The sequence below is a fragment of the Scyliorhinus canicula genome, chromosome 7 (genome assembly GCF_902713615.1).
Source record: "Scyliorhinus canicula chromosome 7, sScyCan1.1, whole genome shotgun sequence".
NCBI lineage: Eukaryota > Metazoa > Chordata > Chondrichthyes > Carcharhiniformes > Scyliorhinidae > Scyliorhinus > Scyliorhinus canicula.
Genome location: NC_052152.1, coordinates 41,864,148 through 41,887,406, shown reverse-complemented (window position 1 = coordinate 41,887,406; position 23,259 = coordinate 41,864,148). Strand labels below are relative to the sequence as shown.

The window sequence follows — 23,259 nt, the reverse complement described above, 5'->3', positions numbered from 1 at the left end:
ACATGTGGTCAGTGGGAGGGATGGGTCAGTCTACATGGCAATTACAACTCAGGTCCTCTGGTTGGGGCCCAGTGATTCCTCACCTTTGCGTCTTCCGCCAGTCTCCGCGTTGGTGACCGCGCTGCCCTCGGCCACCCCCGTCACTCCCAGGGCCCATTCCTCGTTAAGTGGACCAATCAACGTTGAATAATGTTGCTGGCCTTGCTGGGCCGAGCACCTGGAAGCTCACAGCAGTTTCCACTCACTACAACACTTAGAAATCTTTCCAGAGAATCATGCCCAGAATCTAGCTTGGTTGTGATGCCCTTCATGTCAGAGCAGTGCACTGGCATGCCATTATTTGGGGTCACCCACGATGAACACATAATGTACTGGGAGACGGCTAGTTCTGGTAGAACTAGGTCCCATAGTTAAAGAAATGAAAATCGCTTATTGTCGCAAGTAGGCTTCAAATGAAGTTACTGTGAAAAGCCCCTAGTCGCCACATTCCGCTGCCTGTTCGGGGAGGCTGATATGGGAATTGAACCGTGCTGCTGGCCTGCCTTGGTCTGCTTTCAAAGCCAGCGATTTAGCCCTGTGCTAAACCAGCCGCACTAACCCAAGTTAGTGCCTTTATAAGAAGAAAACATTGGAAAACATTTTGCTGAATAAGTAGGATAATTACTGCTGCTCCCTGAACATCTCTCATTGAAGGCTAAAGAAGGTAAAATTGGACATTGCATTTAGCAAATGTTTTATTTCCAGTATTAATCCAGATTGACAAAAATGAGTTTTTGCATGAAAATGGAATTTTACCCGGAGCATTGGATTAATAATGGATAATGTTGTCCAGGGAAAAGTAAAATACTGTTCGATTTTCCTTTATCTTCTTCTTCTTCAAGAGTCACGTTTTGCAATGCTCTCTAATTTTCATGTTTTTTGATAACAGCCAACGTACTGCTGTTCTCAAGTCCTGTACATAGGCGGTAGGTGTATTTCCTCCATTGTCTGTCTCCCTCTTGCTTTGCTACCCTCAATTTTACCCGTTACTACCAGATGTTCCAGTACTTGCCCAAGGAATTGCAATTGTTACTCAAATCTAATCCTCATCATATGTCTTAGAAGCCATGTGCTGGATTCTCCGCCAACGGAATCCTTCATTTTGCCGGCGCCCGGGGGGGTTTCCCGAAGCATGGCCTGCTCCACAATGGGAAATCCCATTGACCGGCCGGTGTAACAGAGAATCCCGCTGGCATGTCGGGGCAGAAATGTGGCGCGGCGGGGCGGAGAATCCAGCCCCATGTCTCTGTTGCCTTTAATTTATTTTCCATTATCTTGCTAATATTCTAACTTTGGCGTGATTAGGGTGATCATGGCTCGGCACAACATTGAGGGCCGAAGGGCCTGTTCTGTGCTGTACTGTTCTATGGTTCTAGGTAGGTTTTAATGTGTAGCATCTTTTTCTTTATATTGGTTAATATTGCTACAACTAAGGGGAAGTGGTAGCATAGTGATATTAATCGCTGGACTAGTAATCCAGAGACTCACGATATTGATCTGGGGACCTGGGTTCGAATGACAGTTGATGGAATTTAAACAGATGACCAATATTGCTACAATCAGTGCCTTGAGCATTTTTCATTGTGAAAATGCTACATTAATGAAAATTGTCATTGTTCCTTGAAGTTTATTAATTATTATATTCTGAATTAATTACGTACATCAGTGGCTGGGATAGAAACAATTCTTCTAAATCTACTACATGCGCCAAATGTTTGGACATATAAATGATTGAACATGCACTTATATTTAGATGTTCTTTTTTATAACCCCCATGTGACCCCCCCCCCCCCCCCCCCCCATCTTGCCCCCACCCGCCCACTGGCCCAGGTAGCCGAGCTGCAGAATAGTCCAGACTGGGACTGTTACTTGTAAATAGTTTACTTTTGGTAAGAAATCATTTGTTTGACTCACCTTTCCAGACTTCTCTGCGACTACTAAGATTTTGCATATAACAAGGCCTTCCAATGCACCTTTCTGGACTGGAGGAAAATCAGCAAAAAGTGGAGTTAAAATTACAGGATGTAACCAGAAGATAAGATTTGAAGGGTTTTTTAAATGAAGAAATAAAGCAAAAGTGTTTTCAAACAGAATTCTAAGTAAGGGACGTACTTCTGGAATGTTTTGAAATGATACTGTAACAGAGCATTGGGTGGGGGTGCTCGTGGGTTTCGAAGGGTGGGGAGGTGGATAGAAGTGAAGAAGGATTTCAAAGAGCGAAGTTAGATCATAACTCAGGAGAAAACTGCGGAGGTGGAATGGAACGTTGCGAGTGAGAGATTTAAAGACGAGAACACGGAATTTGAAATCTTGTGTTTTGATGTCTGGGGGCCAGTTGGAGTTAACAAGGTCTCGGTTAATAAGTATGTGGGACATTTGGACAGGTTGTGGGAGTCAAAGTTGGAGTTAATGGATGGAATCTTACCAGAATTTAGAAAGTGTCAGGCTCAGACTGAAAACTAACAGAACAGCTTTCTCTCCAAATATTGAGCTTCATAGACAAAAAAAAAGAGTGATCATGGTTTATGGTTTCACTCTGGCAGGATGGGGCCTGATAGATCTGGCAACTAGCTCCACAGAAAACGGGGCGCCATCCTTAAGGGGCTCCCCTATCAACGCTGGAGGATAATGGCCCCCAGCCTCCATCACAGATGTATCAGGGATTATCCCGCACCCTGACAATCCTCGAAGGCATTCCACATCCCCTTCTTCCTGACAATCCTCGTTGGCATCACTGCCCCCTCCCACTACCAACACTGTGGAAATATCGCTGGCACTCTCCCCCCCCCCCCCCCCCCCCACCAGTGTCTGCTCTTTACCCCCCCCCCCCCCCCCCCCCCCCATCCCACCACACATAAACTCCATGGGGCTCCCACTAGGGCCTGCTCTTGGCACTACCCCAGCAGAGGTTGGCACTGCCATGTTGGCACTGTACCAACCTGTGCCAGGTTCACACCCTTTGTGAGTGCAAACCTTCTGACGTAGCCAGTGAGAGGCAGGGAAAATCAAGAAGTGCGATCTCTCCGGCGAGAATTGCGGTTTCCATTCTCATGGGATTTTCTGCTTGTGTTGGCAATGCCACACATGGCTAGAGCGGGCTCAGAATCGTCTCCAATGTGTCAAAGGCAGGCAAGGAAAGCACTGGAAAAATTAAGAACTGATGCTGCAAAAGCTATGGATGGGTTTTTTTAGCAGGCCCATGCATGTTGAAGAGATGGAAGAAGGGGATGTTTTGGTGGTGGATTATTCCTCTCATGGGCCTGAATTTGGAGCTTGGAGAAAGGTAGAGAATTAGCACTGTTAAATTTACCCTGAGCAAAATCTGGGACAGAAGATGATAGGTGGGGTTATGGGATAGGGCAGGGGAGTGGGCAAAGGAAGGATGCCCTTTTGGAGGGTGAGTACAGACTCTTTCTGCACTGCAGGGATTCTATAGATTCTATGACTGTGACTAAGGGACACATGTTCTAATGGGACCCAACATTTTTATAGTCTTGAGTTAAGGAAAGTTCTAATTCATTCATGACTTGATGCCAGACAGGCATCTTAATTTCATAGAACATAAAACAGTACAGCACAGAACAGGCCCTTCGGCCCTCGATGTTGTGCCGAGCCATGATCACCCTACTCAAACCCACGTATCCACCCTATACCCGTAACCCAACAACCCCCCCCCCCCCCTCCCTTAACCTTACTTTTTAGGACACTACGGGCAATTTAGCATGGCCAATCCACCTAACCCGCACATCTTTGGACTGTGGGAGGAAACCGGAGCACCCGGAGGAAATCCACGCACACACGGGGAGGACGTGCAGACTCCGCACAGACAGTGACCCAGCCGGGAATTGAACCTGGGTCCCTGGAGCTGTGAAGCATTTATGCTAACCACCATGCTACCGTGCTGCCCCTTTCCATATTTTAATGGATTTTAAATATAAAATCGATGCAAACATTTGGAAGCAACTATCAAAACAAGCCGGAATATTCTGATGGAATATTGAGAATTGGATTTTATTTGAAATTATTGACGTTCTGTCAAATTTCCAGATCTAGATTCACGAGATGGTTGCTGTTTTTAGACCCTGGAAACAAACTATTTAAAGACAGCCTATTTTTCTATGATTCAGTGATTGTATCATGTCTGTGACGTGACTAATAGCAATTTGATCTGGCCACAAACAGTGGAAACTAAATCGTCATGGAACTTACCCTCCCACATTTACACACAGAGATCGCTTTGGTAAAATGCCTGCGCAGTATTGCACTACTTTTGTGAAGTATGCAGGATAATTTACATATTCATAAGATAAATGAATACTGTGTCTAATATATTACACCAGACGTCACATTTTCTACCAAGGTTGCAGCTGCTAGACAAGAGTTTGCATCTATCTAGTAACTTTCACATGGTGAACTGTTCAAAGGTGCTAATCAACCAAAATGTGACACAAAGCTACGTCAGGAGGTAATAGAGATGGCGAAAAGCTTGGACAATGAGGTAGGTTTTAAGGAATTTTGTTAAAGAGGAGAGAGGTGGAGTCATTTAGGGAGGGAATAGTAGAGTTTAGGGCTTAGAAAACAGAAGCCTTGGCCATCGATGGTGGAGTGGTTAAAATTGGAGATGTGCAAGAATTTGAGGAGCACAGGGTTGTAGGCTTGAAGGAGGCTACAGAGTTAAGGAAGGGAGAGGGCATGGCGGAATTTTAAAAATAAGAATTCTAAAATTGAGCAAAGTGGGGATGAATGAACGGGACTTGGTGGGAATTAGAAAATGGGCAGTGGAATTTAGGATGACCTCAAGTGAATGTAACGTAGAAGATGGGAGGTTGGCCAGGAGTGCATTGGAATAGTCAAGTCCAGGGATAACAAAAGTAAGGAAGTTGGTTTCAACAGCAAAATTTGAGATAAAGATGGAGTAGGGCAATGTAATGTAAAGTGTGAGGTTATGGACTTTGGAAGGAGGAATTTAGGCATAGACTATTTTCTAAATGGGGAAATGCTTAGGAAATCAGAAGCACAAAGGGACTAGGGAGTCCTTGTTCACAATTCTGTTAAGGTTAATGTGCAGGTTCAGTCAGCAGTTAAGAAGGCAAATGCAATGTGAGCATTCATGTCAAGAGGGTGAGAATATAAGACCAGGGATGTACTCCGGAGACTGTATAAGGCTCTGGTCAGGCCCCATTTGGAATATCGTGAGCAGTTTTGGGCCCTGTATCTAAGGAAGGATGTGTTGGCCTTGGAAAGGGTCCAGAGGAGGTTCACAAGAATGATCCCTGGAATTAAGAACTTGTCGTCTGAGGAATGTTTGAGGACACTGGGTTGGAGTTTAGAAGAATGAGAGGGAATCTTATTGAAACTTACAAGATACTGCAAGGCCTGGATAGAGTAAACATGGAGAGGATGTTTCCACTTGTAGGAACAACTAGAACCAGAGGACACCATCTCAGACTAAAGGAATGATCCTTTAAAACAGAGATGAGGAGGAATTTCTTCAGCCAGAGGGTGGTGAATCTGTGGAACTCTTTGCCACAGAAGGCTGTGGAGGCCAAATCACTGAGTGTCTTTAAGACAGAGATAGATAGGTTCTTGATTAATAAGGGGGTCAGTGGTTATGGGGAGAAGGCAGGAGAATGGAGATGAGAAAATATCAGCCATGATTGAATGGAAGAGCAGACTCGATGGGCCGAGTGGCCTAATTCAGCTCCTATGTCTTGTGGTCTAATGCAGTGGAACTAGGTGGTCTTGGTGATCGAACGGAAATGTGGTCAGAATCATATCTCAAAGTCAGACGTGATACTATGTAAATGGTGAGATTGTTTCTACTGGTTCTGTTGGTTTTCACATTTTATGTTGCACATTTCAGTTCGTACATTAAATTACAAGTTTCATAAGCGCGCATAACACCAAGTAAAAGCAACCAAGGAGAGTTTAAAATTTACAAAGGTGAGATACATCAAAGAGCGAGAAAGAAAACATAAACAAAGATCACCATAAATATTCATATCTACTTGTCTCCCCCCCCCCCCCCCCCATGACTGTGCGCATCACTTGGCTGATCTGCCTCAGCTGCCGTCTCCAGTGTTGGCCCGAGTGTGTATTGCTGGTGTATTGTTGCTCCCTCTTGTTTTCCGATAGCCCTTGGGCCCGTCCCCTGTGGCTCTGCCCCGTGTGACTCGCAGTCTTTTTTGGTGGGCTTTTTCCTCCCTATCCCCCTTCTTCCTTCCTTCCTTTTCCTTTATGTTTCATGGCTTATCTGTGCCTCCCTCCCCTTCCCCACCCCCTCCGCTCCACTGGTTGCTGGCTGCAAACAGGTCTTGGAACAAGTTGGTGAACCGCTTCCACCTCCTGTGGAAGCCCTCTTCCGAGCCACGGACAGTGAACTTGATCTTCTGCAGTTGGAGGAATTCCGACGGGCCGGACAGCCAGTCTGAAGCTTTGGGTGATGCTGCGATCACCAGCCAAGCAAGATCTTTCGGCAGGCTATTAGGGAGGCAAAGGCTAAGCCTCAGCCCGTCTCCCCATAAAGAATTCTGACACCCTGAAGACCGCTATTTTTGGGCATGGCCCCACCCTTACCCCTAACCACAACCTTAGACTTCGCCTCAAAAAAGGTCGTCAGAACCTGACAACCCTGGGGCAGGCCCAGAGCATGTGGGTGTGGTTAGCCGGGCCTCCCTGGCACTGTTCGCATTGTCCTCCACCAGGAAAAACCTGTTCATTCGGGCTCTGATTAGGTGCACTCTGTGCACCACCTTTAGCTGCATTAAGCTCAGCCCTGCATGTGTGGAGGTGGAGTTCGTCCTTGTAGTGCTTCAATCCAGAGTCCTACCCACATCTCCCCCAATTCTATGCCTAGTTCTTCCTCCCATTTTCCCCTTGTATCATCCAGGGGGGAGCATACCTCCTCCAACATCCGCTCATACAGATCCCCACAGTTCCCCTTCCCTAGTCGTCCACACTCAACAGTTCCTCAACTAGCGAGTGTCCTGGTATCTGGGTACGTTGTTGTTTCCCTACGGAGGAAGTTTTTGACCTGTGTAGACCTCATTTCATTTCATTTAGGTAGTTGGAACCTCTCCGCGAGTCCCTCCAGAGACACTAATCTGTCGCATGTGTACATGTCGCTCACCATCAGTGTTCCCTTGTCCTTTTGCCACCCTTTGAAGGTGTGTGTCCTGGTCACTGCAGTGATGAAAAATGACATAAATCCAGGGTGTAAATCTTCCTTTCCACACTCTCAGAACCCTGGATCTGGCTGTCTGAAAGAGAAATGGAAATGCACTTGGGAAAGAAGAATGAAAAATAAATTAGGGAAAGTTCAGAAAGTAGGATTTGTTTATAGTGGATCCAACTGAACAGCTAGCACAGTTATTTGGGCCAGGTATCCACCTTTGGTGCTGTGATTGCTGTGGTGTCTGATATAAAACCATGTAAAATCATCTCTAGCAATTGTGCTGACCTTTCCACCTGAATCCTCTCTTTGTGTCAGGCACCCCATCTTGCCACCACAAAATAGGGCTAATTTTCCAGACTCTTGCCTCTGACGGGCTTTCAGAGATGCCAGTAAAGAGCAGAGACAATTTAATGGGGAAAGAAATTTTAATCCCAAGAAATTTATGTCAATCTCAGTGTCAAGGACCCGAGTCCGCTCCCAACCTGTGCAAACTGTCCGTGTGAAGTTTGCACATTCTCCCTGTGTCTGCATGGGTCTTACCGCCACAGCCCAAAGATGTGCAGGATAGGTGGATTGGCCATGCTAAATTGTCCCTTAATTGGAAAAAAAAAAATTTGGTACTAAGAGACTTATGTCAAAAAAGCAGTTCAGGTCATTTCCAGCATCCAGCTTCATTTTTGTAATGGAAGGCTTGTTGAATAATATGGCCTGCCTCAGAACCACCTCCAGAAAGGTTCATGGGGCAGACTTAGACTTGAAGATTTATTAACCCAATCGCTCTGGATCTTGAAATCCCATTTAGGACATTCTGGTTGCCATTCTCCATCAACCAGCAAAACGACTCAATGGTCTGGATAAAAACTCCAAAGAGGATAATGAACAAGGGTATTTGACATTGGGTGGGAAACCCAGAAGAATCTACAATCTGTCTGTGGCGGCCACCCTGTTATAATTTTCATGGAATCCATATCAGCAGGCGAGTTTGCAGGCCAACGTAATGAGACGTCAATTGGAGTATTTAAGAGCCAATCCATAGATAGAATTTGGAAGACTTTGAACAAGGAGACAGAGAAGTTTCCTTATGGATTCATGAAGGTCAAGTGTGTCATGTAGTGAGTAAGCAAGGGATACCCTGACCAAATTTGCCAAGCTTACCTCATCAATAGCGTCTCACACCCACTTACCCTTGCAAGCACAGTCATTGTTCTCTTTTTCTTTGCACTTCCTCACATCCCCATCTAGCAATCCAAACTCTGCCACCCACCTTCATCCTATGCAATTTAAAGCTTCTACCAAATAGCCACGCTTACCAATACAATGCATTCATTGAGCGAGCACATCCAATTACAGTCTTTCCCCTGTTCCAGAAGGAGAGAGCACAGAGGATTAGAAGTGACCATCCCACGGATTTCCAAGTTAATAGATGCTGGGGCGGCACGGTAGCATAGTGGTTAGCACTGTTGCCTCACAGCTCCAGGGTCCCAGGTTCAATTCCGGCCTCGGGTGACTGTCTGTGTGGTGTTTGTACTTTCTCCCCGTGTCTGCGTGGGTTTCCTCCGGGTGCTCCGATTTCCTCCCACAGTCCAAAGATGTGCAGGTTAGGTGGATTGGTCATGCTAAATTGCACCTTCGTGTCCAAAAGTTTAGATGGGGTTACTGGTTTACGGGGATAGGGTGGAGGTGTAGGCTTAAGTAGGGTGCTCTTTCCTAGGCCCGGTGCAGACTTGATGGGCTGAATGGCCTCCTTCTGCACTGTAAATCCGATGATTCTGTGATAACAAAGAAGGAGATCAATGGCATTCTTTTGCTGCTGATCATCAGAGATGGAGAGATCGGGACATACCAGCTACCTAAATAACAGTATACCTCATGTCACACAACACTAGTCATGTTGACTTGATTTCCAATAGTAAATGGACTATAAAACAAAAATGCAAAATGCAGGACAATCACAGCAGTCTGACAGCATCTGTGGAGAGAGAAGGAAGCTAACGTTTCGAGTCTGGTTAACTTTTTGTCATCGCTGAATCTGTTTTTGTTTCAGATTCCATCATCCACAATAAATTGCTTTTATTATTATAGCAAATGGAATCTTCCTAAAATCTTCTTAATAATAAGTTCTAATATCCCTCCCAGCTAATGAATCCTCAGAGAAACTGATTATTTCTCAGGCTCTTGCGTACCATGCACCAGCTCAAACCCAGCTATGTAGTTAGTTGACAGTGGTGGTGGGGGCACCTTGGTGAGTCTGCATCAGAAGGCACAGCTCTCTCCAAGCTCTGCTCTGCTGGACGCAGATGCTATACTTTGGACATGAGAGACATAAAAGGAAAATCATTGAGGGGAGCAGAAAATCCGTACAATACTGGTAGGCCTTCCATCCATATTGCCCATGATTGCAGAGAATGTTTTATGATATATTTAGGGAAAACAACATGACAACACCAGAAGGGAGGTGTGTCATGCAATCCTGTCTTTGTTTCACATTTGCCTGTGAGCAGAACACAGCACAGCCCTGATGTACTCAAGGTTGTTATCTTTGTATAAATGTTCCCATGTGCCTAGTCTAAATAAATGAACCCACAATCCCTTCTGGGCGATTGATGCCTGTAGCATGGCAGCATTATATAAACTGCTTGATGCCATGGGGATCGGAGAGCAACGTGAGTGCAGTTGATGACTCCCTGCACTTGTGAAAAGCCTGCAGTGTGGACGAAACCCATGTCTCTTGTGTCCTGAGTAGCCTGATCCAGTTGAAATGCATGTAGTTCTGAGCCATAAGGAAGAGTGTGTCCATCACCCCTTGAAGCACTTATGAGCGGAGGACTGCAAGATGTTGCAAGGGTCACCCATGGAGCCCTGAAAGGAACCAGTTGCATAAAAGCTGAGGGTGGCTGTGTCTTTCAAAGCCATGGGCAGTGGATGTCATCCAGGTCCATGTAATGCCAACTCCTACAGGAGATCGTATAAGTGAGCCACCGTATCCCTGGACAGATGAAATCGTTGCTGACACTGGTTACCACTCCATGGGGCATAGAAGTACCCGCTCTCTAAGGTCCGTCCTGTAGCAAAAGAGCAGCCCTTCCTCATCAGGGTTCTGCTCCTGCCTCTGGAGAGTAAGACACCTCAATTGACATCTTCTCTCCTCTCAAAGCGCTTGAAGAATGATAACCAGTTCCAAAAGCTCCATCTCTCTCTTTCGCACTAATCACTGCAAGGAAAAAAAGGATTTTTGCCTCCCTTTCCCCATTCATCTCCGTTAGCCGGATTTCGATGGCCAGTGACTTCTGGGCAGGCCATCATATTGAGGACCTTTCCTTCACAATCTCCCAGAATAGACAAGACCCACATCACCCTCTTCCACTTAGGCTAAGTGAGTTGACGTTACTTTAGCAACCCTCCTGTCTCCTGAGCTTGATTTAAGGTGAAGATATTTGTCAAAGGGCAGGCCCTGAAGGCATCACGTAGCAATCACACCCGATGGATCAGGGTACTCTGTTTAACCTGTTTGCCCTCGCCCTCTGCCGAGGTGTGTACTCACCCTCTCAGTGAATGGCACGCGCAGAATGGGGAGGTCAGTGCGCAAATGGTTGACAACTGATAGGTAACCAGTTGCACTTACACACATTAGTTTTCAGACTGAATCAATGTTAATAGACCAGTGGCTGAATCAATTTGGCCAGAATTCTCTTTTTGTTTAAGACTAAGTGTTGCTGCTGGGACTGAATTGCGTGTGCTTTGGTGCTCCCGTTGGGGCTACTATTTGGAAAGCGAGTCATTGATTTATTGATTTATTGTCACATGCACCGAAGTACAGTGAAAAGTATGTTCTGCAAAGGAAAGTTCATTGTGCTGTCATGTCTTTCCCTTAGAGTTGACATGGTCAGTCATGAACACACAGGTGCACCAGCCTCAATCCTCCTGCCCCAACATCTTAGTAGGTCCTTCAGCCCATGTTTACTGGACCCCACCTAACACAAGCAGCTTCCTTGATGTTCACTCTGACAAAGGAAGGTTCAGACGTGAAGATAACTTCAACACGTTTATTAAACTATTTACAATTCTCCTACTCGGATTCACCTTTTCATCCTTTATAGCTACTCAGAACGACAAACCAGTCTGCTACAATCCACGTGGTGGGTGTGATATTGAATCAACCCTGTGTCTGTACTCACTGAGTGTCTCCACTGGAAAGAGGAAGATCATGTGTGCTGTGTCCTTTTTATATGGGTTGGTGTAATGCCCCCCTGTGGTAGTGTCACCTCTGTGCGTACCGTGAATGCCCATTGGTCATGTCCTATCTTGCTGACCTATTGGCTGAGTGTCTGTGTGTCATGCCTCTGGTGCTCCCTCTAGTGTCTATCTAGTCTACGTTTACTTACATTAACCCCTTGTGTATCTACAGTGATGCATATCACCACAAGGACCATCCACAAAAGCGGAGATTCAGCAGCTGCAGATTGTTGCCTCAGGATGACTCAATTTGAATCTTGTTTTTCTTCCCCTCCTGGCTCAGATCCTCTCACCTTCAAAGGCCTACCATTTCTCTCTTCTGGTGACAGGACTATTGCCCCTTTGCCCCCACCTGCCAAATCACCCCCTCTGTCTGCTGCCCAGCCCTCTGCCAGGTCAGCCCCTCGGACTAAACAGCCTTACCGGTTCAATCCCAAACACCTATCCTGCCCTGACTGCTTGCCGATGATCACCCTCTGCCACTGAAACCCCCTCGACCCGGAGCCCTTTGCAGATTCACCCCCCACTTTGCCGATTAACTCCTTGCACCCCAAGACCCTTTGCCTGGTTAATTCCGTGCACCGCAAGGCCCTTTGCTGATTAACTCCCCATATACCGAGACTATTTGCCAGGGAACTCCTCGTACCTTGAAACCCATTGCCAATAACTCTCCAAACCCCGAGGCCCTTTGCCAGTAACTCCCCAAACCCCGAGGCCCTTTGCCAGTAACTCCCCAAACCCCGAGGCCCTTTACCAGTAACTCCCCATATCCTGAGACCTTTCACCAGCGAACTCCCTGTACCCTGAGGCCCTTTGCCGCTGAACTCCACGTACCGTGAAACCCTTTGCCGGTTAACTCCCCGCATCTGAGCCCCTTTACTGGTTAAGCTCTCACACCCGAGACCCTTTGCCGATTAACTATCCATAACCCAAGACCCTATGCTGGTTGACTCGCTGTATCCCAAGACCCTTTGCCGTTTAGCTCCCCATACCCTGAGACCCTTTGCTGGTTAAATCACCATACCCCGATACCTTTTGCTGCTTAAGTCCAGTGCACCCCAAGGCCCTTTTCTGGTTAACTCTCCACACCTTTATACCCTTTGTTGGTTAATTCCATGCACCCAAGGCCCTATGCTAGTTAATTCCATGCACCTTGAGGCCCTTTGCTAGTTAACTCCCCATATCCTGAGAACTTTCGCCGGTGAACTCCCTATACCCTGAGACCCTTTGCTGGTTGATTCTGTGTACCCAGGACCATTTGCCGATTAACTCACCAGATCCTGAGACCTTTGCTGGTTAACTCCCCTGCACCCTGAGACCTTTGCTGGTTAACTCCCCTGCACCCTGAGACCTTTGCCGGTTAATTCCCTGTACCCCAAGCCCCGAGACCCTTTGCCGGTTAATTCCCTGTACCCCAAGCCCCGAGACCCTTTGCCGGTTAATTCCCTGTACCCCAAGCCCCGAGACCCTTTGCCGGTTAATTCCCTGTACCCCAAGCCCCGAGACCCTTTGCCGGTTAATTCCCTGTACCCCAAGCCCCGAGACCCTTTGCCAGTTAATTCCCTGTACCCCAAGCCCCGAGACCCTTTGCCGGTTAATTCCCTGTACCCCAAGCCCCGAGACCCTTTGCCGGTTAATTCCCTGTACCCCAAGCCCCGAGACCCTTTGCCGGTTAATTCCCTGTACCCCAAGCCCCGAGACCCTTTGCCGGTTAATTCCCTGTACCCCAAGCCCCGAGGCCCTTTGCCGGTTAATTCCCTGTACCCCAAGCCTCGAGACCCTTTGCCGGTTAATTCCCTGTACCCCAAGCCCCGAGGCCCTTTGCCGGTTAATTCCCTGTACCCCAAGCCCCGAGACCCTTTGCCGGTTAATTCCCTGTACCCCAAGCCCCGAGACCCTTTGCCGGTTAATTCCCTGTACCCCAAGCCCCGAGACCCTTTGCCGGTTAATTCCCTGTACCCCAAGCCCCGAGACCCTTTGCCGGTTAATTCCCTGTACCCCAAGCCCCGAGACCCTTTGCCGGTTAATTCCCTGTACCCCAAGCCCCGAGACCCTTTGCCGGTTAATTCCCTGTACCCCAAGCCCCGAGGCCCTTTGCCGGTTAATTCCCTGTACCCCAAGCCCCGAGACCCTTTGCCGGTTAATTCCCTGTACCCCAAGCCCCGAGACCCTTTGCCGGTTAATTCCCTGTACCCCAAGCCCCGAGACCCTTTGCCAGTTAATTCCCTGTACCCCAAGCCCCGAGACCCTTTGCCGGTTAATTCCCTGTACCCCAAGCCCCGAGACCCTTTGCCGGTTAATTCCCTGTACCCCAAGCCCCGAGACCCTTTGCCGGTTAATTCCCTGTACCCCAAGCCCCGAGACCCTTTGCCGGTTAATTCCCTGTACCCCAAGCCCCGAGGCCCTTTGCCGGTTAATTCCCTGTACCCCAAGCCCCGAGACCCTTTGCCGGTTAATTCCCTGTACCCCAAGCCCCGAGACCCTTTGCCGGTTAATTCCCTGTACCCCAAGCCCCGAGACCCTTTGCCGGTTAATTCCCTGTACCCCAAGCCCCGAGACCCTTTGCCGGTTAATTCCCTGTACCCCAAGCCCCGAGACCCTTTGCCGGTTAATTCCCTGTACCCCAAGCCCCGAGACCCTTTGCCGGTTAATTCCCTGTACCCCAAGCCCCGAGACCCTTTGCCGGTTAATTCCCTGTGCCCCAAGCCCCGAGACCCTTTGCCGGTTAATTCCCTGTACCCCAAGCCCCGAGACCCTTTGCCGGTTAATTCCCTGTACCCCAAGCCCCGAGACCCTTTGCCGGTTAATTCCCTGTACCCCAAGCCCCGAGACCCTTTGCCGGTTAATTCCCTGTACCCCAAGCCCCGAGACCCTTTGCCGGTTAATTCCCTGTACCCCAAGCCCCGAGACCCTTTGCCGGTTAATTCCCTGTACCCCAAGCCCCGAGACCCTTTGCCGGTTAATTCCCTGTACCCCAAGCCCCGAGACCCTTTGCCGGTTAATTCCCTGTACCCCAAGCCCCTGAGACCCTTTGCCGGTTAATTCCCTGTACCCCAAGCCCCGAGACCCTTTGCCGGTTAATTCCCTGTACCCCAAGCCCCGAGACCCTTTGCCGGTTAATTCCCTGTACCCCAAGCCCGAGACCCTTTGCCGGTTAATTCCCTGTACCCCAAGCCCGAGACCCTTTGCCGGTTAATTCCCTGTACCCCAAGCCCCGAGACCCTTTGCCGGTTAATTCCCTGTACCCCAAGCCCCGAGACCCTTTGCCGGTTAATTCCCTGTACCCCAAGCCCCGAGACCCTTTGCCGGTTAATTCCCTGTACCCCAAGCCCCGAGACCCTTTGCCGGTTAATTCCCTGTACCCCAAGCCCCGAGACCCTTTGCCGGTTAATTCCCTGTACCCCAAGCCCGAGACCCTTTGCCGGTTAATTCCCTGTACCCCAAGCCCCGAGACCCTTTGCCGGTTAATTCCCTGTACCCCAAGCCCCGAGACCCTTTGCCGGTTAATTCCCTGTACCCCAAGCCCCGAGACCCTTTGCCGGTTAATTCCCTGTACCCCAAGCCCCGAGACCCTTTGCCGGTTAATTCCCTGTACCCCAAGCCCCGAGACCCTTTGCCGGTTAATTCCCTGTACCCCAAGCCCCGAGACCCTTTGCCGGTTAATTCCCTGTACCCCAAGCCCCGAGACCCTTTGCCGGTTAATTCCCTGTACCCCAAGCCCCGAGACCCTTTGCCGGTTAATTCCCTGTACCCCAAGCCCCGAGACCCTTTGCCGGTTAATTCCCTGTACCCCAAGCCCCGAGACCCTTTGCCGGTTAATTCCCTGTGCCCCAAGCCCCGAGACCCTTTGCCGGTTAATTCCCTGTACCCCAAGCCCCGAGACCCTTTGCCGGTTAATTCCCTGTACCCCAAGCCCCGAGGCCCTTTGCCGGTTAATTCCCTGTACCCCAAGCCCCGAGACCCTTTGCCGGTTAATTCCCTGTACCCCAAGCCCCGAGACCCTTTGCCGGTTAATTCCCTGTACCCCAAGCCCCGAGACCCTTTGCCGGTTAATTCCCTGTACCCCAAGCCCCGAGACCCTTTGCCGGTTAATTCCCTGTACCCCAAGCCCTGAGACCTTTGCCGGTTAATTCCCTGTACCCCAAGCCCCGAGACCCTTTGCCGGTTAATTCCCTGTACCCCAAGCCCTGAGACCCTTTGCCGGTTAATTCCCTGTACCCCAAGCCCCGAGACCCTTTGCCGGTTAATTCCCTGTACCCCAAGCCCCGAGACCCTTTGCCGGTTAATTCCCTGTACCCCAAGCCCCGAGACCCTTTGCCGGTTAATTCCCTGTACCCCAAGCCCCGAGACCCTTTGCCGGTTAATTCCCTGTACCCCAAGCCCCGAGACCCTTTGCCGGTTAATTCCCTGTACCACAAGACTCTTTGTTGGTTAATTCCATGCATCCCGAAGCCTTTTGCCAGTTAACTCCCATACCCCGAGATCCTTTGCCGGTTAAGTCTCCGTACCGTGAGACCCTTTGCTGGTTAACTCTCCATACCTCAAGACCCTTTGCCTGTTAACTCACTGAGCCCATTGCGAGCTGCTCCCTCACCTCCAAACTCCCCTCAGAGCTGTGCTCACCAGTTTCCTGTTTTTAAAGAGCTGTCTTAAAAGACACCATTGTGCACACGCTGCTGTCGGTGGATTTTCTAATGTGGGGGATGATTGCTGCGAGGAGCCATGATAAAGAGATGCTACTGTGTTAAAATAGGGTTCCCAATGTTGCAACTCTGTTGTATCGTTGGCAGGGGTGCAGGGATAATTGCTTTGGGAAATACTGCTGGCTGAATCACATTTTGGGCTCCCGTTGAATCATGAATCCTGGCCATATCCACAACTACTGTTGAGTATTTCCAGCATTTTCTGCATTTATTTCAGGCAACTAATTAGCTGTCAGCTTACAGCAGATTGAACTTTCTCTGCTAGGGGCATCATTTGTGGGGTAGGCCTGACATTAGCCTAAAGGGCATTTGATTCCTTCAGGCCTCCTCCATGGAACTGCTGAGTGTGGTGAACGTATTTTACTAACCATTCACCACTGTATTACATTGTATCACGCTGTTGCCCATGTGGGCTCCACCTATGGATCATTGTACTGTACTACATGGAATATATCATGTTGGTTATCTCTGCCCCTGGCTCCGCCCCCTTGAGGGAGGTATAAAGAGCAGCTGCCCTGTAGGCCGGCTCTCAGTAGCAGAGCAGTGTTCTAGTCGATTAAAGCCACAGTTTACATCTACTCTCTGTTTCGCATGAATTGATGGTCGCATCAATTTAATCGACTACAACACCGCAATGGAATCAGCCCTCGAACCTGACCGACTGGAACTCGACCCACAGGCCGCGGAAGCTAAAGGGATATTTTCACACTGGCTCCGATGTTTCGAGGCCTATCTCACCGCCTCCTCCTCGCCCTCTGTCACCAATGAACAGAAGCTGAGTCTCCTCCATGCCCGGGTGAGCCATCAAATCCCTAGACAACTCGAGGAAGCCTCCACATATGCGGACGCTCTCGCGATGCTGAAGCGCCTATACGTAATGCCGGTGAACGAAGTGTACGCGCGGCATCTCCTCACCACTCGCCACCAACGTCCCGGGGAATCGCTGGAGGACTATCTACGCGACCTCAAAGTCCTCGCACGAAGCTGCAACTACCAGGCCGTTATGGCCACTCAACATATGGACCTCGCCGTCCGGGACGCCTACGTGACTGGAGTCAGGTCCAACTATGTCAGACAGCGCCAACTCGAGAAAGGTGCCCTCGACCGAGAAGAGACGGTAAAACTAACCACCTCCCTAGAAGTAGCGTTCCAAAGCCTCAACACGTTCCCGTCTGATCACATGACCCCCTCGTGGACCTCCGACCAGAGAGTACCCCAGGCCTGTGCTGCACGGCTGCCCGCCCAACACGGGGGGCTACCCTGCTATTTCTGCGGCCAGCACTAGCACCCCAGGCAGCGCTGCCCGGCTCGGAACGCGAACTCCAGCGACTGCGGCAAAAAGGGACACTTCGTCAAAGTTTACCTGGCCAGGTCCAAATCCTCCAAATCGCAGGCCCGATACTCGGACTCACAGGCCCGCAGACCCCGCATTGTGGCTGCGTGCCCTCCGCCCCCTCCGGACGCGTCATCTGCCTCATATTGTCCGTGGGGGCAGCCATTATCAACCCCTCACAACACGTGCGACTCACGGGGGCCGCCATCTTGGCCGCCATTTGCAATGCCGCCCGACACATGAGACCGACCGGGGCAACCATCTTGGGACCACTCCATTACCTCCGACCACGCTGGCTACCCACAACTCGGGTCACCCTCGACCAGTCACAACCAAAACACCTCCAGAGCTCCATGATGACCGTCCGGGTCAATGGACACGAAACGCCTTGCCAGTTTGACTCCAGGAGCACGGAGAGCTTCATTCACCCAGACACGGTAAGGCGCTGCTTGCTCCAAATCTTCCCCGAACTTCAAGCAATGTCCCACGCTTCCAGATCGCACTTAGTGCAGATCCGGGGGTACACTGCCGCGAACCTCACGATACAGGGCGCCGAGTATGCCAATTTTAAACTATATGTACTCCCCGACCTCTGCGCTCCTCTCCTGTTGGGACTGGACTTCCAGTGCAACCTCAGGAGCCTAACCCTGAAGTTCGGCGGGTCCCTATCCCCACTCACCGTATATGTAGCCTCGCGATCCTAAAGGTCGACCCTCCCCAGCTCTTCGCAAAGCTCACCGCCGACTGTAAGTCAGTCGTCACCAGCAGGGGCTGGTTTAGCACGCTGGGCTAATTCTCTGGCTTTTAAAGCAGACCAAGGCAGGCCAGCAGCATGGTTCAATTCCCGTACCAGCCTCCCTAAACAGGCGCCAGAATGTGGCAACTAGGGGATTTTCACAGTAACTTCATTGAAGCCTACTCGTGACAATAAGCGATTTTCATTTTCATTCAGAAGAAGGCGGTACAGTATCCAGGACAGGACTTTTATCAGGCCCGAGGTCCAGCGACTCTTGCGGGAAGGGATCATCGAGGCCAGCAATAGCCCCTGGAGAGCTCAGGTGGTGGTTGTCAGGACTTGGGAAAAGAACCGGATGGTTGTAGACTACAGCCAGACCATGAACCGGTACACACCCCTCAATGCGTATCCCCTCCCCCGGATAGTGGACATGGTTAATCAGATCACACACTACCAAGTCTTCTCCACGGTGGATCTGAAGTCTGCATATCACCAGCTCCCAATCCGCCCAGGGGACCGCCACTACACGACGTTCGAGGCAGACGGCTGCTCTTCCACTTCCTTCAGGTACCCTTCGGCGTCACAAACGGGGTCTCGGTCTTCCAAAGAACGATGGACCGAATGGTGGACCAGTACGGGCTGCGGGCCACATTTCAGTACTTGGACAATGTCACCATCTGCGGCCTTGACCAGCAAGGCCAACGGCGCCAACCTCCAGAAATTTCTCCAAACTGCCCAAGCCCTCAACCTCACTTATAACAAGGAGAAATGCATTTTCCGCACAACCAGACTAGCCGTCCTCGGCTACGTCGTGGAAAACGGAGTTCTAGGGGCCGACCCCGACCGTATGCGCCCCCTCCTGCAACTCCCTCTTCCCCACTGCCCTAAGGCCCTGAAGCGGTGCCTCGGGTTCTTTTCCTATTACGCCCTGTCCGTCCCAAACTGCACGGACAAAGCCCACTGATCAAAGTTACCATCTTCCCACTGGTGGTTGAGGCCCTCCAGGCCTTCAGTTACATCAAGGCAGACATCGCCAAAGCCGCAATGCACGTGGTGGATGAGTCCGTCCCCTTCCAGGTGGAGAGCGACGCATCAGAGGTCGCCCTCGCCGCCACCGTTAATCAGGCGGGCAGATCAGTAGCATTTTTCTCCCGCACTCTCAACGCCTCTGAAATTCGACACTCCTCAGTCGAAAAAGAAGCCCAAGCCATCGTGGAAGCTGTACGGCATTGGAGGCACTACCTCGCTGCTAGGAGGTTTACCCTCATCACCGACCAATGATCGGTAGCCTTCATGTTCGATAATACGCAGCGGGGCAAGATCAAGAACGATAAGATCTTGAGATGGAGGATGGAACTCTCCACCTATAATTACGATATAGTGTATCGTCCTGGGAAGCTCAATGAGCGCCCAGATGCCCTGTCCCACGGCACGTGCGCCAGCGTGCAAGATGACCGACTCTGGGCCATCCACGATGACCTCTGCCACTCGGGGGTCACCCGTCAACCTGCCCTACTCCACTGAGGAGATCAGGGCCATGACCAGGGACTGCCAAATCTGCGCTGAGTGTAAGCCCCACTTTTATCGACTGGATAAGGCCCATCTGAAGGCATCCTGACCCTTTGAGCGCATCAGTATCGACTTCAAAGGGCCCCTCCCCTCTACCAACCGCAACACGTATTTCCTCAACGTCGTTGACGAGTACTCTTGCTTCCCCTTTGCAATCCCTTGCCCCGACATGACCGCGGCCGCCATCATCAAGGCCCTACATAGTATCTTTACCTTGTTTGGTGTCCCCAATTACGTCCGCAGTGACCGGGGCTCCTCGTTTATGAGTGATGAACTGCGTCTGTACCTGCTCGGTAAGAGCATCACCTCGAGCAGGACTACCAGTTACAACACCCGGGGAAACGGACAGGTGGAGAGGGAGAACGCGATGGTCTGGAAGGCCGTCCTCCTGGCCCTATGGTTTAGGAATCTCCCAGTTTCCCACTGGCAGGAGGTCATCCCCGACGCGCATCGCCCCTGCCCCTACATGGCCTCCACACCCCTCCTATACTCTCTCCCCCCTTCGCCGACCCACAGGAACGAAGCTCCTGAAGACACACTCCCGGAGTCTACGCCTGTGCACGCACCAACGAATTCACCACCCATGCCCGCACCGACGAGTTCGACACCCGGGCCCGCTGCGATACCAGTGCTCCGGCGATCGCAGCGCACAATCAGGGCGCCGGACAGACTAAACCCGTGAGCCCTTTACCCCCGCCGGACTTCAATTTTTCAACAGGGGGTGAATGTGGTGAACGTATTGTACTAACCATTCACCATGTATTACATTGTATCACGCTGTTGCCCATGTGGGCTCCACCTATGGATCATTGTACTGTACTACACGGAATGTATCATGTTGGTGCCGTTGTGGGCTCTGCCCCTGGCTCAGCCCCCTTGAGTGGAGGTATAAAGAGCAGCTGCCCTGAAGGTGGCTCTCAGTAGCAGAGCAGTCGCAGTCAGGCACTGTTCTAGTTGATTAAAGCCACAGTTTACATCTACTCTCTGTCTTGCGTGAGTTGATGATTGCATCACTGAGGTTCTCCCACCCTGGGACGAGACTCCTGTCTGCCTGACAGAATCCGTCCAGCATTTCTCCCTACCTGACTTTACCCCTCTAATCAATACATCATTGCCTGTAAGTTCCACAGAGTAGCAATCTCCGGAGGATTGCTACCCTTGCCAGACTTATCTTCGTTGGAATTCCTAACATTAGGGCTAAACGAGTTGGGTCGGACCCGGGGGTGGGGGTTGGGTGTGGTCGGGTGTGTGGGTGGTCTGGTGGGTCCTGTGGGTGGTTGTGCTTGTTCAGGGTATCCTGTGCAAAGCTGGGTCTGGGTTTTTTAATAGTCTCCCTGGAGTTAGAAGTATTTTTTTTACTGTAAGTCTTTCGGAGAGTGTGGAGTTTGCACATTCTCCCCATGTCTGCATGGGTCTCGCCCCCACAACCCAAAGATGTGCAGTATCGGCAGATTGGCCATGCTAAATTGTCCCTTAATTAGAAACAAAAAATTGGGTACTCTAAATTTATTTTAAAAATCTCTTTCAGAGTATCTATCAGGGTAAAACTGGCAGAACCATCTGTCGTTGCCAATTTAAGTCACTTCTGCCGAATGGTTCCCAGTCTAGCGAAATTGTCCAGAGGACGTTAGCTCTCCTGGGCAATTGCCGGATAATCCTTACTTGGGAATGTTTGAGAAGGATTCCCAGCATACCATAGGAATACCCCTTAGATGCGACGTTGGGGAGCCCAGACGTCATGGGCTCATATTTTCTATACTTTATGCACTGATTTGTACTGAATCGCCAGAACCCTGGGTTTAATTAGTCGTCGTTAATTTCACTTTTTTACTGAACATAGAACATTACAGCACAGTACAGGCCTTAACAGAATAAAGTAACAAGCTTATATTTTTTTTATTCATCAGCTAATACTGAGATCTCAAGACAAAGAATCAAAGTTCCAAATGTGAATGGGAGAGAAGATATGAGATAAAAGCAAGATTAAATGTCTGATGTAACATCACTCCCGTATTTTCATGGAAACATCAGCAAAAAGACCTGTGAAGCTTTATTTGCAGCAAATGGGAAAGATGGAAGTTATTTAGTGCGAGAGAGTGAAACCATCCCGAATGCTTTATGCCTCAGTGTCTCGTAAGTACTTGCATTTCATAGAATTCCGACGTGCAGAAGAAGGCCATTCAGCCCATCGAGTCTGCACAGACTCACTGAAAGAGCACCCTACCTGGGCCCACACCCCTGCCCTATCCCCGTAACCCACCTAACCTTTGGTCAATAAGGGGAAATTTAGCATGACCAGTCCAGCTAACCTGCACATCTTTGAACTGTGGGAGGAAACCGGAGCACCAGGAGGAAACCCACACAGACACTGGGAGAACGTGCAAACTCCACACAGACAGTCACCCAACTCCGGAATCAAACCCGGGTCCCTGGCGCTATGAGGCAGCAGTGCTAACCACTGTGCCGCCCCAGCAAGATAAACATATTTGTTTACAGATCTAATTTTTTACTGGAAGTAAAATACAAAGTCAAAAATGTATTTCTTTTAGAAAACTTTTTAAAAATAAATTTCGAGTACCCATTTCATTTTTTACAATTAAGGAGCAATTTAGCGTGGCCAATCCACCTAGCCTGCACATCTTTTTGGGTTGTGGGGACGAAACCCATGCGAACACAGGGGGAGTGTGCAAACTTCACATGGGATCAAAGCCGGGATCAAACCTGGGACCTCGGCACCTTGAGGCCGCAGTGCAAACCACTGCGCCACCTTGCTGCCGTGCATTTCATCAAAGTATCAGATTGCTTTAACTTCTCAAAAGGAACTAACACGTGAGGCCAACACGCATTAGTCCTCAAACCCTTAATCATTGACTACACACAGTAGTTAATGATCAGGAATGAGACCCAAACGAATTCACCCTTTGTCTTTTAATTGTATTTATACCTACACCTCAGTTGAGATCAGTTAATTCAGTATTGAGGATCAAACCTGGGACTTTTCTGCTGTGTTTGTCTCAGTTACATAACAATTCTATTATTATAATTAGTTATTAAGTGGGTTGATGTTTCTCCTTTGCAACTTCTCTAGGATCAATTTTATTTGATCATAAATTTGCTAATTATGGCAAGATAATGGGGAGCTAAAGTTGATGAAGTATATCAGACTACTTTGAAAGAGTAATAAATAATCATACTCACCCTGATCAACTATTCTTCGTTTTGCAATTATGAACTTTAAAATAATTTTTGTTGCAATTATTGCTACTCTTCTTGAAACTCCTTTGTGTGAATGTGTACATGTGTATGTAGTGTTGGTGTTGAATGCTATAAATATATTTAAAGAGAGGAAGTCTGTTAGTCTGAAAAAAACCCACAACATACACTCATTGTCACTCGTGAGGAAGCCGCGAATCAGAGACCGCCCGAGGGCAGTGGTGCTGAGGTTCCACAGGTACTTGGAAAAGGAGCGCAT

The 23,259-nt window shown here is 49.5% G+C and overlaps 1 protein-coding gene across 1 annotated transcript in view; it reads left to right on the top strand.

Moving 5' to 3' along the window:
* The first annotated feature begins 4,382 nt into the window (after positions 1–4,382).
* Positions 4,383–23,259, top strand: part of si:ch73-264p11.1 (uncharacterized protein LOC100000923 homolog) — a 38,849-nt gene continuing 19,972 nt past the window's right edge. The window contains exons 1-2 of the mRNA XM_038801228.1: positions 4,383–4,537; positions 21,695–21,920. Of these exons, the coding sequence (XP_038657156.1) occupies positions 21,775–21,920 (146 nt within the window). The 5' untranslated portion in view covers positions 4,383–4,537; positions 21,695–21,774. The remainder of the gene's footprint in view (positions 4,538–21,694; positions 21,921–23,259) is intronic.